The sequence below is a fragment of the Sander lucioperca genome, chromosome 4 (genome assembly GCF_008315115.2).
Source record: "Sander lucioperca isolate FBNREF2018 chromosome 4, SLUC_FBN_1.2, whole genome shotgun sequence".
Classification (NCBI taxonomy): Eukaryota; Metazoa; Chordata; class Actinopteri; order Perciformes; family Percidae; genus Sander; species Sander lucioperca.
The window spans coordinates 36,106,621-36,121,388 of record NC_050176.1 but is presented as its reverse complement, the minus strand read 5'-3'; the positions used below and the strand labels follow the sequence as shown (position 1 = coordinate 36,121,388).

Genomic DNA, 14,768 nt, shown 5'->3' with positions numbered 1-14,768 from the left:
TACATGTATTGCAGTAAATATCTGTCCGTTTTAAACATTTTATATAACGATAATGTTATTGAGCATAAAACAATAACAACAAACTAATTAATAATAGACAAATAACAAAAGAAATGAATTAGTAAGCATGCTTTTTAAGTGTGCAATGTATCCTGGATGTTTGCAGGGTGACTGCATGGGAAGGTAGTCAGGCTGGCTGCCAGGATGGAGACCATGTAAAAGGGGGAGAAAGACAAAATATTAGTGAGCAGTAAAACACATTGAATTAATATTCATTACTGTAGAATTTACTAAATACTGTTTTAGAATAGTCTGGAGACTAGTGCAGTTTGGCTGTTGTTGGTGGTTAACCAATGTCAGTGTTAGCTCAGTAACACAGAGTGTTTCTGTTCTTATTCTTATCACTATTCTTATTAATATTAATGACTTACTTTAGATATGACAGTGCATGGACAGTACAGCATATCTGTAACCAGACAATTGTAAACAGCACTCAACATTTTGATATTAACACTTTTCTTTAAAAAAAATGAATGTACCATAGAGTGCAGGGCTGCCAGTCATAAAGGTGTTCCGTCCTCCCCTGTGGCAGACAAAGACATTGTACAATCAGTTCAGTTTATTTTATAAAAGGGGACACTGCAAATTAATAAAACACATGATTTCCCATGGGTTAAAAAAGCCAGAATTAGCCAATAGTCTTTTTCATCTGTAGTCCCCTGCCCTCGATGTTAAAAAAGGATTTTTAAAATACAAAGATCAAAAAGACAACACAAACAAAACAAAACTTAGCATAAAACATCACAGAAAACAAAACAAAGCACAACACAGAACTTAGCACAAGACAAGACATGACACAAAAGCAGAAAGATATACAACAAAGCAAAGCAACAGGGTATAAAGTGAAAAAATAAAAAATTAGAACAGACACAGCCACTAAGGACAAAAAAAGCTGTATTAAATAGGAGCAAACAATAAGTAAAATTCATATATGCTGACTTTACAAACTAACAGAATAATATGTATTATAAATAGTGGACCAGGCTAACTGACTAAAAGAACTTTTCCTCTTGAGGATCCCCTTGTGACTCGAACAGTATCTGATCTTCTGTTGATATAGGCAACAAGTGGCAGTGGAGCTAGGTTGTGAGTAACTTTATATACCAAGCATACGTTTACAACTGCAACTACAACTGCTATAAAATCATTGCTTTTATACACAGTTATAGTTGTTTTTAACTTAAATTCAACTTAGTTTTCTTTTTTAACTGACAATTCTAATATAGCATTCGCTGTAATTTTCTAGCTGTGGTGACCAACTATCACTTATAGTAACTAATGGAGAGGAAACCCTGTCATCCAGTTAGTCATTAGCATAGTCTTACCTTTCTGATCCTTGTCTTTATTATTTCAGTGACTGGGAACATGTCAAGCTGGTTGTGAGGGCAATCTGTAATTTAAGGACTATTTTATTTTCACAAATTTGCAGAACGTGTAGTGATTTATGTATAGGGGTTAATTCAGAATGCAGAATTGTCCACTGTGTTACATTAGCACATTAAGCCTTTCGTAGTGAGACTTGAGAGAATTAAAGAAGTATGACAGTCTGCACGTCCTGCAACAGTCTTAGTTGTAACTCCACAATTTGAATAACAGTATGTATTCATGTATGAAGCATGAATTTCAATGAAGTGAATATCACTTTGATGCATAACGTTTAATTCTAATCTGAATCAGGTCCATAAAAAAATCTATGATGCTTAAAATGTCAACAAAAATTAGAACTATTACAGTAATCACAAATAGACTTTGTGCTGATTACGTGGGGTTAAGATATCAGTGGAAAACAAGCCATGCATAGACTAAACACACCTTTATTTTTTTTGGCTCTTTTTTGTCGCTTTCGACCCTGCTGTGGTGGTTCCTGAATGGAAGGAGCCTGGTATGGTGGTGGTGTGTGGATGGAAGGAGCCTGGTGTTGTGGTGGTGTGTGGATGGAAGGAGCCTGGTATGGTGGTGATGTGTGGATGGAAGGAGCCTGGTGTTGTGGTGGTGTGTGGATGGAAGGAGCCTGGTATGGTGGTGGTGTGTGGATGGAAGGAGCCTGGTGTTGTGGTGGTGTGTGGATGGAAGGAGCCTGGTATGGTGGTGGTGTGTGGATGGAAGGAGCCTGGTATGGTGGTGGTGTGTGGATGGAAGGAGCCTGGTATGGTGGTGGTGTGTGGATGGAAGGAGCCTGGTATGGTGGTGGTGTGTGGATGGAAGGAGCCTGGTATGGTGGTGGTGTGTGGATGGAAGGAGCCTGGTATGGTGGTGGTGTGTGGATGGAAGGAGCCTGGTATGGTGGTGGTGTGTGGATGGAAGGAGCCTGGTATGGTGGTGATGTGTGGATGGAAGGAGCCTGGTGTTGTGGTGGTGTGTGGATGGAAGGAGCCTGGTATGGTGGTGATGTGTGGATGGAAGGAGCCTGGTGTTGTGGTGGTGTGTGGATGGAAGGAGCCTGGTATGGTGGTGGTGTGTGGATGGCAGGAGCCTGGTGGTGGTGTGTGGATGGAAGGAGCCTGGTATGGTGGTGGTGTGTGGATGGAAGGAGCCTGGTATGGTGGTGGTGTGTGGATGACAGGAGCCTGGTGTTGTGGTGGTGTGTGGATGACAGGAGCCTGGTATGGTGGTGATGTGTGGATGGCAGGAGCCTGGTGTTGTGGTGGTGTGTGGATGGCAGGAGCCTGGTATGGTGGTGGTGTGTGGATGGCAGGAGCCTGGTGTTGTGGTGGTGGGTCTGGTGTTTCCTGTTGTTGTGGCTGGTTATAGGGGATGGGCGATGGGTCACATGGCACCAAATGCAAGATAAAAGACTCTTCTTGAGGTAGTTGGTTAGGTGTGTCTTCCAGTGGTGGCACTGTGTGGGGGTCCTCAAGTTCATCTGGGAGTCTTGTCCAACCTTTGGAACACCCACAAATACAATATATAGTTATGCCAAAGTGCCTATACTATAATTCAAAGCATCGCAGCCAGTAAATGATAAAGTAAATCTAATACCACAAACGCTCATCATCTTTTCATAACATATAGCTAACAACAATCAAAGTTAACCTCTTGGAGAAAGCTTAAACATTAGCTGGCCAATGCTGAGCTAAACATTTGCTAACCTATCAGGGTGTGTTTTCAGGTGCCTGATAGAATGAGATGTGGTTGAGCCAGAATCATTTTCTAATATAAATTTTATGGCATTTTAGGCCTTTATTTCTGACAGGACAGTTTTAGACACGAAAGGGGAGAGAAAGAAATTGAATGAAAGGGCAGCAAAGGGCTGCAGGTCGCAAAAGAAACCGGGGCCGCTGCATCAAGGACTGAGCCTCTGTATATGGCCGTGCAATACCAGGGGAGCTACCCAGGCACCCAGAATCCTTTATCTTGATACCACATAATTTGCATTCAGTCATTCTTTTGTTTGGGCATTGTTGTCTGAAGTTTTTAAAGCCAAAGCCTCTGGTTAATGGCACAGCAGCTCCCGGTGTGCTCAACATATTTGTCGTCCTCTCTCATGTTTGGTCTCATGCCGGTGGCTGCAGGCAGTAGATACATTACGTGTTACATGTAACCTATAACCTACCTGGTTATAGGTTACACAGGGAGGGAATTTCACCTAATTTCGTAGGGTAAAAATTGGTGTAAATACATTTTCGTACAATATATTGTTTGTTCATGTATTCCACAATACCAGCTCTTTAAAATGAATCTAGGTTGCAGCTAGGACAGACATTTCTGGTATTTGCTGTTGGAAATGTAAAGGACAAATCAACACCAAAAATTGTACAACAAATCAATATGTATGCATATTTCATGGATATTAAATTAATGCAATCCCACCTCCAACCATCAATTTGTAGATGGCATCCACGTTTTCTAGACAAGTCTTAGCGGATGTGCTAAGGTGGGCATGCACTGGTATCATAACCTTTGTTTTGTATGTTGTCCCTGGCGTCTTCGGAGGATGTGCAATCAGCAGCAGGGGCTTCAGGCCAAGGGCATACAACTTCTCAAGTTAGAAAAACAATTTTTAAGAGGCAGACAGATCAATTAGATAAAACTCTAGTTAGCTGAATTTAGCCTTATGTTATAATTTGTAACTGTCATACGAATTAGATTCTCATGAACGATAACATAAATGGAATATTGTGGCAAAATATAAAACCAGTTTATTATTAGCCTATGTCAAAGTAATACAACTAACTTCATACATTTAGTGAATGAGATAATTCTGTAAATAACATACCAGAATGGCGGCATCATCAAGAACATGGGACTTCAGATTGTTTTTATTCATGGACGACAACCACTGCTTTTGCTGTGTTTTAAAGCGATCTATTTTTTTTTGGAGTCTGACGTGTTGGGGTTGTGGATGGTTACAAAAATTACAAATTTTCAATCCACAGTTTATTTTCTCCCTGCAGTTTGGGCAGGTTTTTTTTTGGGAACCTCCTGCCATGAAATGGCCAAAAATACAAACAATACACAAATTGAAAAGAGAGTAGGAAAGAGAGTGATTGAAAGAGGGCTAGTGAGAGAGAGTAAAGGAGACAAGAGTGCAGAGAGGGGCTCTGAAAAGTGCCGTTGGTTAAATGTGTGGTGTGTGTGGATATGTGTGTGTTGTGGGTGTCAATGTGTTGCAAAGCTGTAAAGCAGGAAAAAGAAAAAATATTAGAATAGCATTAAAGGGAATTAGCATTTCTCAATTGCTATGATCTAAATATTGTAAGTATTATTTAAATCTTAATCTTACATAATCACAACCAATACGTACAATACAAATCAATCTCAAGGCTACAATTATCACACCACAAGGAAATACCTACATAAATAACCTACATAAATATAATGTATATGTTGGCGTACAGAAAATGGAAACACCGGCATAAAGTCTTGTTCTGTGTTACAGAATACTGCTATCTGCTTTCAGCAATAATTAAATGTATCCCAGTGCAATATTTAAATAATTACACATATTCTATTGTACAGTAGTACATTCATATGGAGCAATTAATTCTTGTGGAAAAAATGCACCAAATCTAGAGCAAAATCAAAATGGATTTATCATTTTAATTATTATTGTAGAACCTGTGTTGACTTTTTTTAATGCACTGATCAGGAAACGCTCATTTAGTGGCATTCTGTACAAGAATGGCAGGAAAAGGCTTCTATTTTATTCGTTTAGGTCTTTTCTAGCCAGTTCGCTACGTAAGCGCTTCATTGGGTCAGTCAAATCCTCTGGAAAAGTCCAGGGCCACTTTTTTCTTCCAACCGGCCCCGTTTTAGCCTGTGATATCTGGTTAGCTAGCTAAATAGTCTGCCCAACTGTGAGAAGGGCACAGAGGGCTAAGGTTATCATTTGTAACGTCAGCTAAGCACCGCCAACGGGCCTGTAACGTTAGCTAGGTACAAAGCAGACGAACCGGCTATAATAACATGTCGTTAGCCTGTCGACCTGCCATAATGAATATCTGTGAACGTTGACGGTTACATTACGGTCAACGTTAACTAGCCGGCCCAACTGACCCCATTTTATCTTGTGATAACATCAGCTGGTTAAGTCAGCTCAACCGTAATAGTAGCACGGACGGCGTTGCCATTTGTACTTTTTGGTTGCTCCAAAATCCCAGTGAAACAGTTAACTTTTGAACAGCTTTGTGAATTTTTTTCCTATTTTTTTCTTGTTCCCAAGATGCATTGCACAAATCCAAATACGGGAAAAACGCCTGTGAAAAATCATTACAGAAAATCCCTTCATATGAACGCAGTAGGCTATATTAGCCAGTATTTTTACGGACTTTCCTTACAGTTATAGGTTCACCATTTAACAACAGAAAATGTTTTGTTGATTTACTGTAGGTACACTGTTAAATAACAGAAAATGTTCTCTGTTTTTTTTTTTTTACGATAGACACGGTTATTTAACTGAAACATTCAGTTTTTTAATTACTGGACAAAGTCCAGGTAATGAGCTACCAGTACTTTTTCTGTTAGTTCACAGATTTATTTCTTAGAGTGATATTCCCATTTGGACTGTAAAAAAGCCTGCTTTAACTAGTTTCAGTTTCACTATGACGTCCACTGTGGAACTACTTGTAGGTGTGGTTTGCTGCAAGCAGCCAGCTGATGAAGCTGAGAAGCAGCAGAAAGACTGTTCCAGCACCTGCACTCAACCAGAAATGGCCAGCAAATACTACCATGGTAAGTCGAGATACTATTACTCATGTTGTTATATTATGGTCATGTTTGGGTTCATACTTTTATTTTTGGGGATCTACTAGTTTACATACTTTAATGTAAAAAAACAACATTCTTTTTCTCATGCTATCTGTGAAAGAGACAGGTGTTTATACACGTCGTTTAAGCACCTATTTCTTAAAGTTGAGAGAGAAGTGACTATATTTGGACAAACGGCGGTGCTGGGGAATATGACACGGCTAAGTGTCAATGGTGCTTGTTTGCTTGAGCTATAAATACTGGCCCATTTTCACTAGGCCTGGCAAACTCAATTCCTTTTAAGGATTCAGGTTATTCTGAGTCACTCACTAAACTGATCCGAGTTGTGCGAGTCACTTGAGTCGCTTGAATCAGTATTGTTTGCTACATACAAGGCGGGCTTTTGTTTTGGATAAAATGCCATGTTTTCATTTAGAATATTTTAATTTTATTTGGAAAACGTTATATCCATAAATGTAAATGGTCTGAAAAAAACCTGAATATTCATTTAAAAATGACATGAAATTACATTTTTGAAACTTTAATAGGACTGACAAATAAGAAAGCCATCCGGACTCTGAACATTCACAATGACTTACAACCTCTTTAATGTAAGTTCCATGCGCCCCTTTTTCATGTATGTATGTATACATGTAATGTTTTCAATGTGTATGTGTATCTGTACTTGAATAATTAAGTTTTTTGAAGACAAAAAAAAAACATGAGTTGTCGGCGAGGTGAGCTTACGGACTGTCTGCTCGCTCTAATTGCATTTTAATATACTACATTTATACACCGCGACCTTCGTCCGCGACCCGTTACCGGATAAGCGGACGAAGATGGATGGACATTTATACACCAAACCTACAGTAGGCCTAGCTAGGCTACGTGCAGAACATTGTATGTTATTTCAGAAGTGAAAGAATGGCTTTTGTTGTGGATTTGCTTTACTCTGAGCTCAAGGAGAGACTTGAATCACTGACAACTCATGAATCACTGACAACTCATGAATTTCCGACAAGTCATGAATCACTGACAACTCATGAATCACTGACAACTCATGAATTTCCGACAAGTCATGAATCACTGACAACTCATGAATCACTGACAACTCATGAATTTCCGACAAGTCATGAATCTCCGACAAGTCATGAATCACTGACAAGTCATGAATCACTGACAAGTCATGAATCACTGACAACTCATGAATCTCCGACAAGTCATGAATCACTGACAAGTCATGAATCTCCGACAAGTCATGAATCACTGACAAGTCATGAATCACTGACAAGTCATGAATCTCCGACAAGTCATGAATCACTCGACAACTCATGAATCACCCGACAACTCATGAATCACTGACAAGTCATGAATCACTGACAAGTCATGAATCACCCGACAACTCATGAATCACTGACAAGTCATGAATCACCCGACAACTCATGAATCACTGACAAGTCATGAATCACCCGACAACTCATGAATCACTGACAAGTCATGAATCACCCGACAACTCATGAATCTCCGACAACTCATGAATCACTGACAAGTCATGAATCACTGACAAGTCATGAATCACCTGACAACTCATGAATCACTGACAAGTCATGAATCACCTGACAACTCATGAATCACTGACAAGTCATGAATCACCGACAACTCATGAATCACTGACAACTCATGAATCACTGACAAGTCATGAATCACTGACAAGTCATGAATCTCCAACAACTCATGAATCACTGACAACTCATGAATCACTGACAACTCATGAATCACTGACAACTCATGAATTTCCGACAAGTCATGAATCACTGACAACTCATGAATTTCCGACAAGTCATGAATCTCCGACAAGTCATGAATCACTGACAAGTCATGAATCACTGACAAGTCATGAATCACTGACAACTCATGAATCTCCGACAAGTCATGAATCACTGACAAGTCATGAATCTCCGACAAGTCATGAATCACTGACAAGTCATGAATCACTGACAAGTCATGAATCTCCGACAAGTCATGAATCACTCGACAACTCATGAATCACCCGACAACTCATGAATCACTGACAAGTCATGAATCACTGACAAGTCATGAATCACCCGACAACTCATGAATCACTGACAAGTCATGAATCACCCGACAACTCATGAATCACTGACAAGTCATGAATCACCCGACAACTCATGAATCACTGACAAGTCATGAATCACCCGACAACTCATGAATCTCCGACAACTCATGAATCACTGACAAGTCATGAATCACTGACAAGTCATGAATCACCCGACAACTCATGAATCACTGACAACTCATGAATCTCCGACAAGTCATGAATCACCTGACAACTCATGAATCACTGACAAGTCATGAATCACCTGACAACTCATGAATCACTGACAAGTCATGAATCACCGACAACTCATGAATCACTGACAACTCATGAATCACTGACAAGTCATGAATCACTGACAAGTCATGAATCACTGACAACTCATGAATCACTGACAACTCATGAATCTCCGACAAGTCACGAGCCCTCGTTGACTCGTGAGTTCTCGAGTGAATCCCATGGTCTGCGAGCTTCCGGCTCTGAGTCTGTGGGTCGGGACTGTCTCTCTGCTCACTCGGGCGCTTGAGTTGACTTGTGGAGTTGTTGTTGCCTACGAAATTGTAAGTTATAAAGCTTTTGGCAGCTAAGATGGCTAGCATAGTAGAAGCTAATGTTGCAAAAGGTTTGTGTGTGGCACTGTTATCATTTTAGATTGAATTGTAGTAGGACTCAACTGAACCGGGTTAATGATACTAGAGACTCGCGATTCGTGAGTCATCCAGCCTGCACCATTGTCTTTTGGTTTTGCACCTTCAACATTCCCACAACACACATGCAACACATCCATGCATTGTTTGCATTGTTGATATTGTTGATTTACACACTCCATTGTTCATTTGAGTTAACCTTTGTTTAGTAAAGAATTACTTTTTACTTAAAAGTTGCCTTGCATGGGCTCCTTCTTGTCAAATTTCAAGAGCCAGTTTGGGACAAATATTATTTCTCAGGAGCCATTTTTTGAGGCGGTAACCTACTGTGTAGTATATGAATGTGCTGCAAATTACTGCTCCTGAAGACTGAATCTCTTTTGAAATGAGAAGCATAGAGAATTATATTTTACAGTCTAATGTTCTTTTTTAAATTTGTTTCACGATGTTGATGCACTTAACAAAAGATTATAGATATCTAGAGCATTCATTCTTTTTCTAATGCTATTAATTCTTCCATACAGAACAAAAGAAGAATATGAGGATGATGTGATGGTGGTTTTTTTTGATTGGCTGATAAGTGGCAGGCTCAACAAAGAACTCCACGGGAGACGCACTTGATTCCTGCCGGTTCCATAGTGAGAGCGGCGCGCCAGAGAAATTTTGGGCGGTGCGGCATATTAAATATATTATAAATAGTTTTTCCGCGTGAGAAATACAATGTGTGGTGGGAGTGCGTGACAAAAGACCGAAATGAGTGACTGTCACGCTCAATGCATGACACTTGAGAGCCCTGGAGAAGCAAGTTCACTACCTCCTTTCTTTAGAAATAAAATTCAGTGTATTAGACATATGCTGCAAATTAATTATCGAATCATAGTTCCTGAAAAAGCAATCTCTAGGTCAGGAACTACTTGTTACACTTGGCAACTATGCAGATCCAGAGTTCAAACTAAACATGATATAGCAGCATGCAGTCAATATGCATCAGAGAGCTGGAACAAATACTGTAAAGGCCTTGATACACAAAGGTGATCGTCGGCTGTCGATCTAGTTGGGCCGCCCTAGGTTTTGCGGTGAGTCACGCACCGTCGGCCTTTTTTTAGTTGATTCGGCATTGGTCTCTGCGTCTGTGCGAGGAATCCATCTCTTTGGCTGTTCACACGAGAAAACAAACGGTAGTGAGGAAAGCAAACAAACGACTGTGAGAGTGCACACATTTCTCATCTTCATCTCATCTGATCAATCCACATAGAGCTGTCAAAACTGGCCAAAAATGACTCACAAAGGTTTAAGTATTAAAATATATTTATTTTTTATTTTCACGACGGTGGTTAACAACTAGTTCAATCAACCCAGGGTTTCCCAATCCAGCGGCGCGCGCGTTCACATAAAAGAGGCGGTGTTTGCACAGCACGACCAATCACAAACATCTACCAGAGCTGCATATTTTATATAAGAAGAGCAAATTATAATTCTATATAGATATGAAGAACACTGACATAGTTTTACAGGCAAAACGCAATACAGTCACTGCTTCCTAAAACAGGAGGAAAGCTGGCAAAAAAATAGCCGATGCTTTAAATGCAGTTCAGGTGTTCAGCATAAGTTACCATGGCGATTTAACCCGGTAACGAGTGATCCACCGTCGTGGTACAGAAAACCCTGGGTTGAACCTGAAGTTACCTCGGTAACGCAAAATCTTGCTTCATAGTACAGGCCTCAGGAGTACCAACAGTGGTAGGCAAAAACAAGTCCAGAAAGAATATCAAACAAAAGCACAGGATATCAAAAACCGGGAACACATAGACCACAGGGAAGGGTTTACCACACTGACACTGACTGAAACACACTTACAGCAACCAAAATGTTGTGACAACAGGCAAAGGGAATGCAGAAACTAAATACACAGGGTAAATGAGAAAAGAGGAACAGGTGACACTAGGGCTGGGGAACATGTGCAACACATTAGGAGTGGGCAGGGTAATCAAAAAGGCGGGAAAACACAGGTAGTAAAACTAGACAAGACAAGGGAGAAAAACAGACTGTCAAAATAAAACAAGAAACAGAACTATACACAACAGGGAACAGAAATATACACAACAGAAATATACACCACAGAGAACAGAAATATACACAACCACAACATAACCACCGTTTTTTCAACCCCTATGTTCCTATGTTTCTGTGTCTAAGTGACTGATGGAACAACATTCTTTGACATTGGTCCAGTATTAAGAGAGATCGCTGCAGTTGGCAGCAGCGAAACAAGCTACAATGTAAGTTAATAGGACAATTGTCCAGCTTGTATTTACCTTCACAAAAGTGCTTGTTTTGCCACTGACAGGCTCAGATTAATATTCTAAGTGTCTGACAACATTATAGAAATGATTTCTAAGGAGGTCGACCTTTCTGTTACGGAGTTAGATCCTTTTTTAAAACATAAAAACATCTGCGCAATTGGGTTCGCTAAACCCACCAGACTCCGTGTAAATAAACAGTAATTTTAGCATCGTAAAATACATTTCATTTAAAGTCGACAGAAGCAAAACAACTCTAGTTTTGGTTGAAATAACCACATAGTTTACTGATTTACATGTTAAAATATGTTGGCTCTATACACGCTAAAAGTATTGTTTTTTTAAATGGAGTCTGGTGGGTTTAGTGCTAGCAACTTCAGAGCTGTTAAACAGAAAGGTCTTAAAGGTAAAAGGTTTTAAAGGTCTATCTCTGTAGGGATCCTTTCCATAATGTTGTCAGACACTAAGAATATTAATCTGAGCCTGTCATCGGCAAAATAAGCACTTTTGTGAAGGTAAATACAAGCTGGACAATTGTCCTATTAACTTACATTGTAGCTTGTTTCGCCGCTGCCAACTGCAGCGATCTAGCTTAATACTGGACCATAGGCTATTAATATTAATATTAACAGTCTATGGTTGTAACACAAACAATCCGAGAGCACAGCAGAAATCCGAGAGGAGAAGATTTGCAAGCGTGCAGAATCAGAGTGCGAGGAGAAGGGCTAAAGCTGAGAGCAGGAAATCTGTCGAAGCAACAACATAACTGAGTCCAAGCATAACGTTTGAGCAGAAGTCCAGCAAATCCAAGCTCGAGCAGTGGCTATTTGAGTGTGAGAGCAAGGTTTTGAGGGAAATGATTACAAAATCTGAACATAATATCGGTAAGAAATGCTCTCAAATTGAAAGAATGCGCTCTTGAATAAAGATAGGAATATAACTCCATAGGCCTGAAGTTAACTTTTTTGACCACCAGCCAGTATGGGAGTGGCAGAATCATGAGGACCTTAAGATAACTGCTGCCATTTCTTGTAAATACTGAAGGGAAGGGGGAGCTTTGTGCGCCAGGGTCTGTAGTTAAGTGATAAGTTCTTCCATTTCCTGTTAGTGGTCGGGGAGGGCCACATATAAAGCTTTAGTTTCACTTTCATTATGTGCAGCTATTCCTGGGTGTGGTTTGGCTCATATATAGAGCCTTTCCAAAGGAGCTGCAGGAGACACACTCTGAACTCTGTCTTTACTTCAGCTGTAGTATCTACTCCGTACTCTTTAACCCAAACAGGGACAGGAACTATTACAACCTAAACATGGATAGCAATTTTGGTAAGTCATGATGCTGTATCCATTTTAATAATTTGTTATATTTTTTATGTTTTGATCACTATTACAAATAATTTTATCACAGTGATCTTAATTTAAGATATGTAATGTTTTTGTGTAGCTCCTATAGACTAATGCTTCCATAGACATAGCCTACTGGGTAGTTACACTTCCAGTTACACACAAGGATTTTACTCCTTAACAAAAAGGTCTATCTCTGTATGGATCCGTACCATAATGTTATCAGACAGAATAATAATCTGAGCCTGTCAGAGGCAAGAACTAAACTTATGGTGGATGGAAATTGACGATGTCTATTTGACATATATGATTACATTACAGCCCAGTCTGGGCTGCCGGTTACACCGTTCTTGCTCAATACTGGACCAATTTCAAAGATTCTTGTACACATTAGTCACTTAGACACTAATGCATGGGGTACTTTAAAATACCTTGTGCCTTTTCCTGTAAATATTGAACTAAACAATATATGGAAGCCATATTAGATCATGGAAAGAAAACCAAATAAGCCAACATTATAAGCCACATTGTAAATATTCACAATTAGACATGGTCTGTAGGATTAACTACAATGCATGTACAACCTGATTCTTATTCAGTGTCACGCATTCTTCTACACAGGTTGGAGCAGAAATAATGAGAATATGAGGATAGTGATGGTGGGGAAGACAGGAATTGGGAAGAGTGCCACTGGAAACACCATTCTGGGACGACAGTGCTTTGAATCAAAGTTCAGTGCAAAGTCTATGACTGTAGACTGTTCCAAGGGCAAAGCTGTGGTGGACGGGCAACAGGTTGCTGTTATCGACACCCCAGGCCTGTTTGACACCAGGTTTGGCAAGGATAAAACAACTAAAGATCTATGCCAGTGCATCTCTTATGCTGCTCCTGGACCCCATGTGTTCCTGGTGGTCATCCGGCTGGGCAGATACACCGACGAGGAAATGCAGACAGTGCAAAGGATTCAAGAAATCTTTGGACAGGCTGCAGACAGATACAGCATGGTTCTCTTTACTCATGGGGACCAACTTGACACAACTATTGAAGACTTCTTGATGGAATCCTCAGACCTGCAAGAACTCGTGGCCAGATGTAATGGCCAGTACCATGTCTTCAATAATAAGCTGAAGGATCGCTCTCAGGTCACTGAGCTGCTCCAGAAGATCAGAAATTTAAACCAGAAGAACGGAGGAAGCCACTACACAACCGAGATGTTCCAAGAGGCCGAGAGGGCAGTCGAAGAGGAGAAACAACGCATCCTGAAAGAGAAAGAAGAGCAAATACGCAAAGAAAAAGAGGAATTGGAGAGAAAACTTCAGGAAAAATATAAAAAACAGATGAAGAAAATGAATGAACAACTTCAGGCTGAGAGAGAGAGGGAGAGGAAAGAGAGAGAAGAGGAGAGGGAGAGGGAGAGGCAGGAAATGAATGAGGAGAGAAAGAGGGAGAAGGAGGAGAGAGAAGCAGAGAGAAAGAGAGACAGAGAGGAGAAAGAAAGGGAGTATGCAAACATGATGAATAAAATGAAGGAACAGCATGAGAAAGAACTGAGAGAGGAAAAAGAAAAGTTGCAGAACAGACATGAACGTGAGGCCAGAGAGGAAGCTGAGGAGTTTCATCCATTGTATCCTCTGGTAGTAGTTGGCAAGATGGTAGTTGAAGGAATTGACCGATTGGGAAAAACAATTGAGGGATTGTTCAAATAGTGAGTGATTCAGGCAGCACAACTACAGAGGAACCCTCTAGAAGCTCCTACACAAGAATATATGAAACAATTATTTCATCCACAGAACTAAAATCACTATTTACGTTTTTATTATCTGAGTGAATGATAATAAAGCTAATTGTATTTGTTAAAGTAGAGCTATATACTAGGGATGTCCCGATCAGGTTTTTTTGCCCTCGAGTCCGAGTCATTTGATTTTGAGTATCTACCGATACCGAGTCCCGATCCGATACTTCTATAATATATAAAAAAAGAATAAAGAAGAGCGAAAAAACAGATCCAGGATGTTCCTTATTTTTTATTTAATTCACCTTATTTTAACATTCAACAACTCTGTTAACAAACAGAGCACTTCTGTTACATATCTCACAGTTTGCTATGGCAATGTTGTT

The 14,768-nt window shown here is 40.0% G+C and overlaps 1 protein-coding gene and 1 long non-coding RNA gene across 2 annotated transcripts; one reads left to right on the top strand and one right to left on the bottom strand.

Annotated features, from left to right (window-relative positions):
• Window positions 1-539: 539 nt before the first annotated feature.
• On the bottom strand, window positions 540-2,070 carry LOC118494854. The gene is made up of 3 exons (XR_004897067.1): window positions 1,873-2,070; window positions 1,386-1,450; window positions 540-583 (listed from the first exon to the last, which is right to left on the bottom strand). It is a non-coding gene; the product is annotated as an uncharacterized LOC118494854 (long non-coding RNA).
• Window positions 2,071-12,430: 10,360 nt separating this feature from the next.
• On the top strand, window positions 12,431-14,479 carry LOC116039073 (GTPase IMAP family member 4-like). The gene is made up of 2 exons (XM_031283809.2): window positions 12,431-12,632; window positions 13,272-14,479. Exons 1-2 carry the CDS (start codon window positions 12,617-12,619, stop codon window positions 14,354-14,356), a joined length of 1,101 nt encoding a protein of 366 aa, XP_031139669.2. The 5' UTR covers window positions 12,431-12,616; the 3' UTR covers window positions 14,357-14,479.
• The last annotated feature ends 289 nt before the right edge of the window (window positions 14,480-14,768 follow it).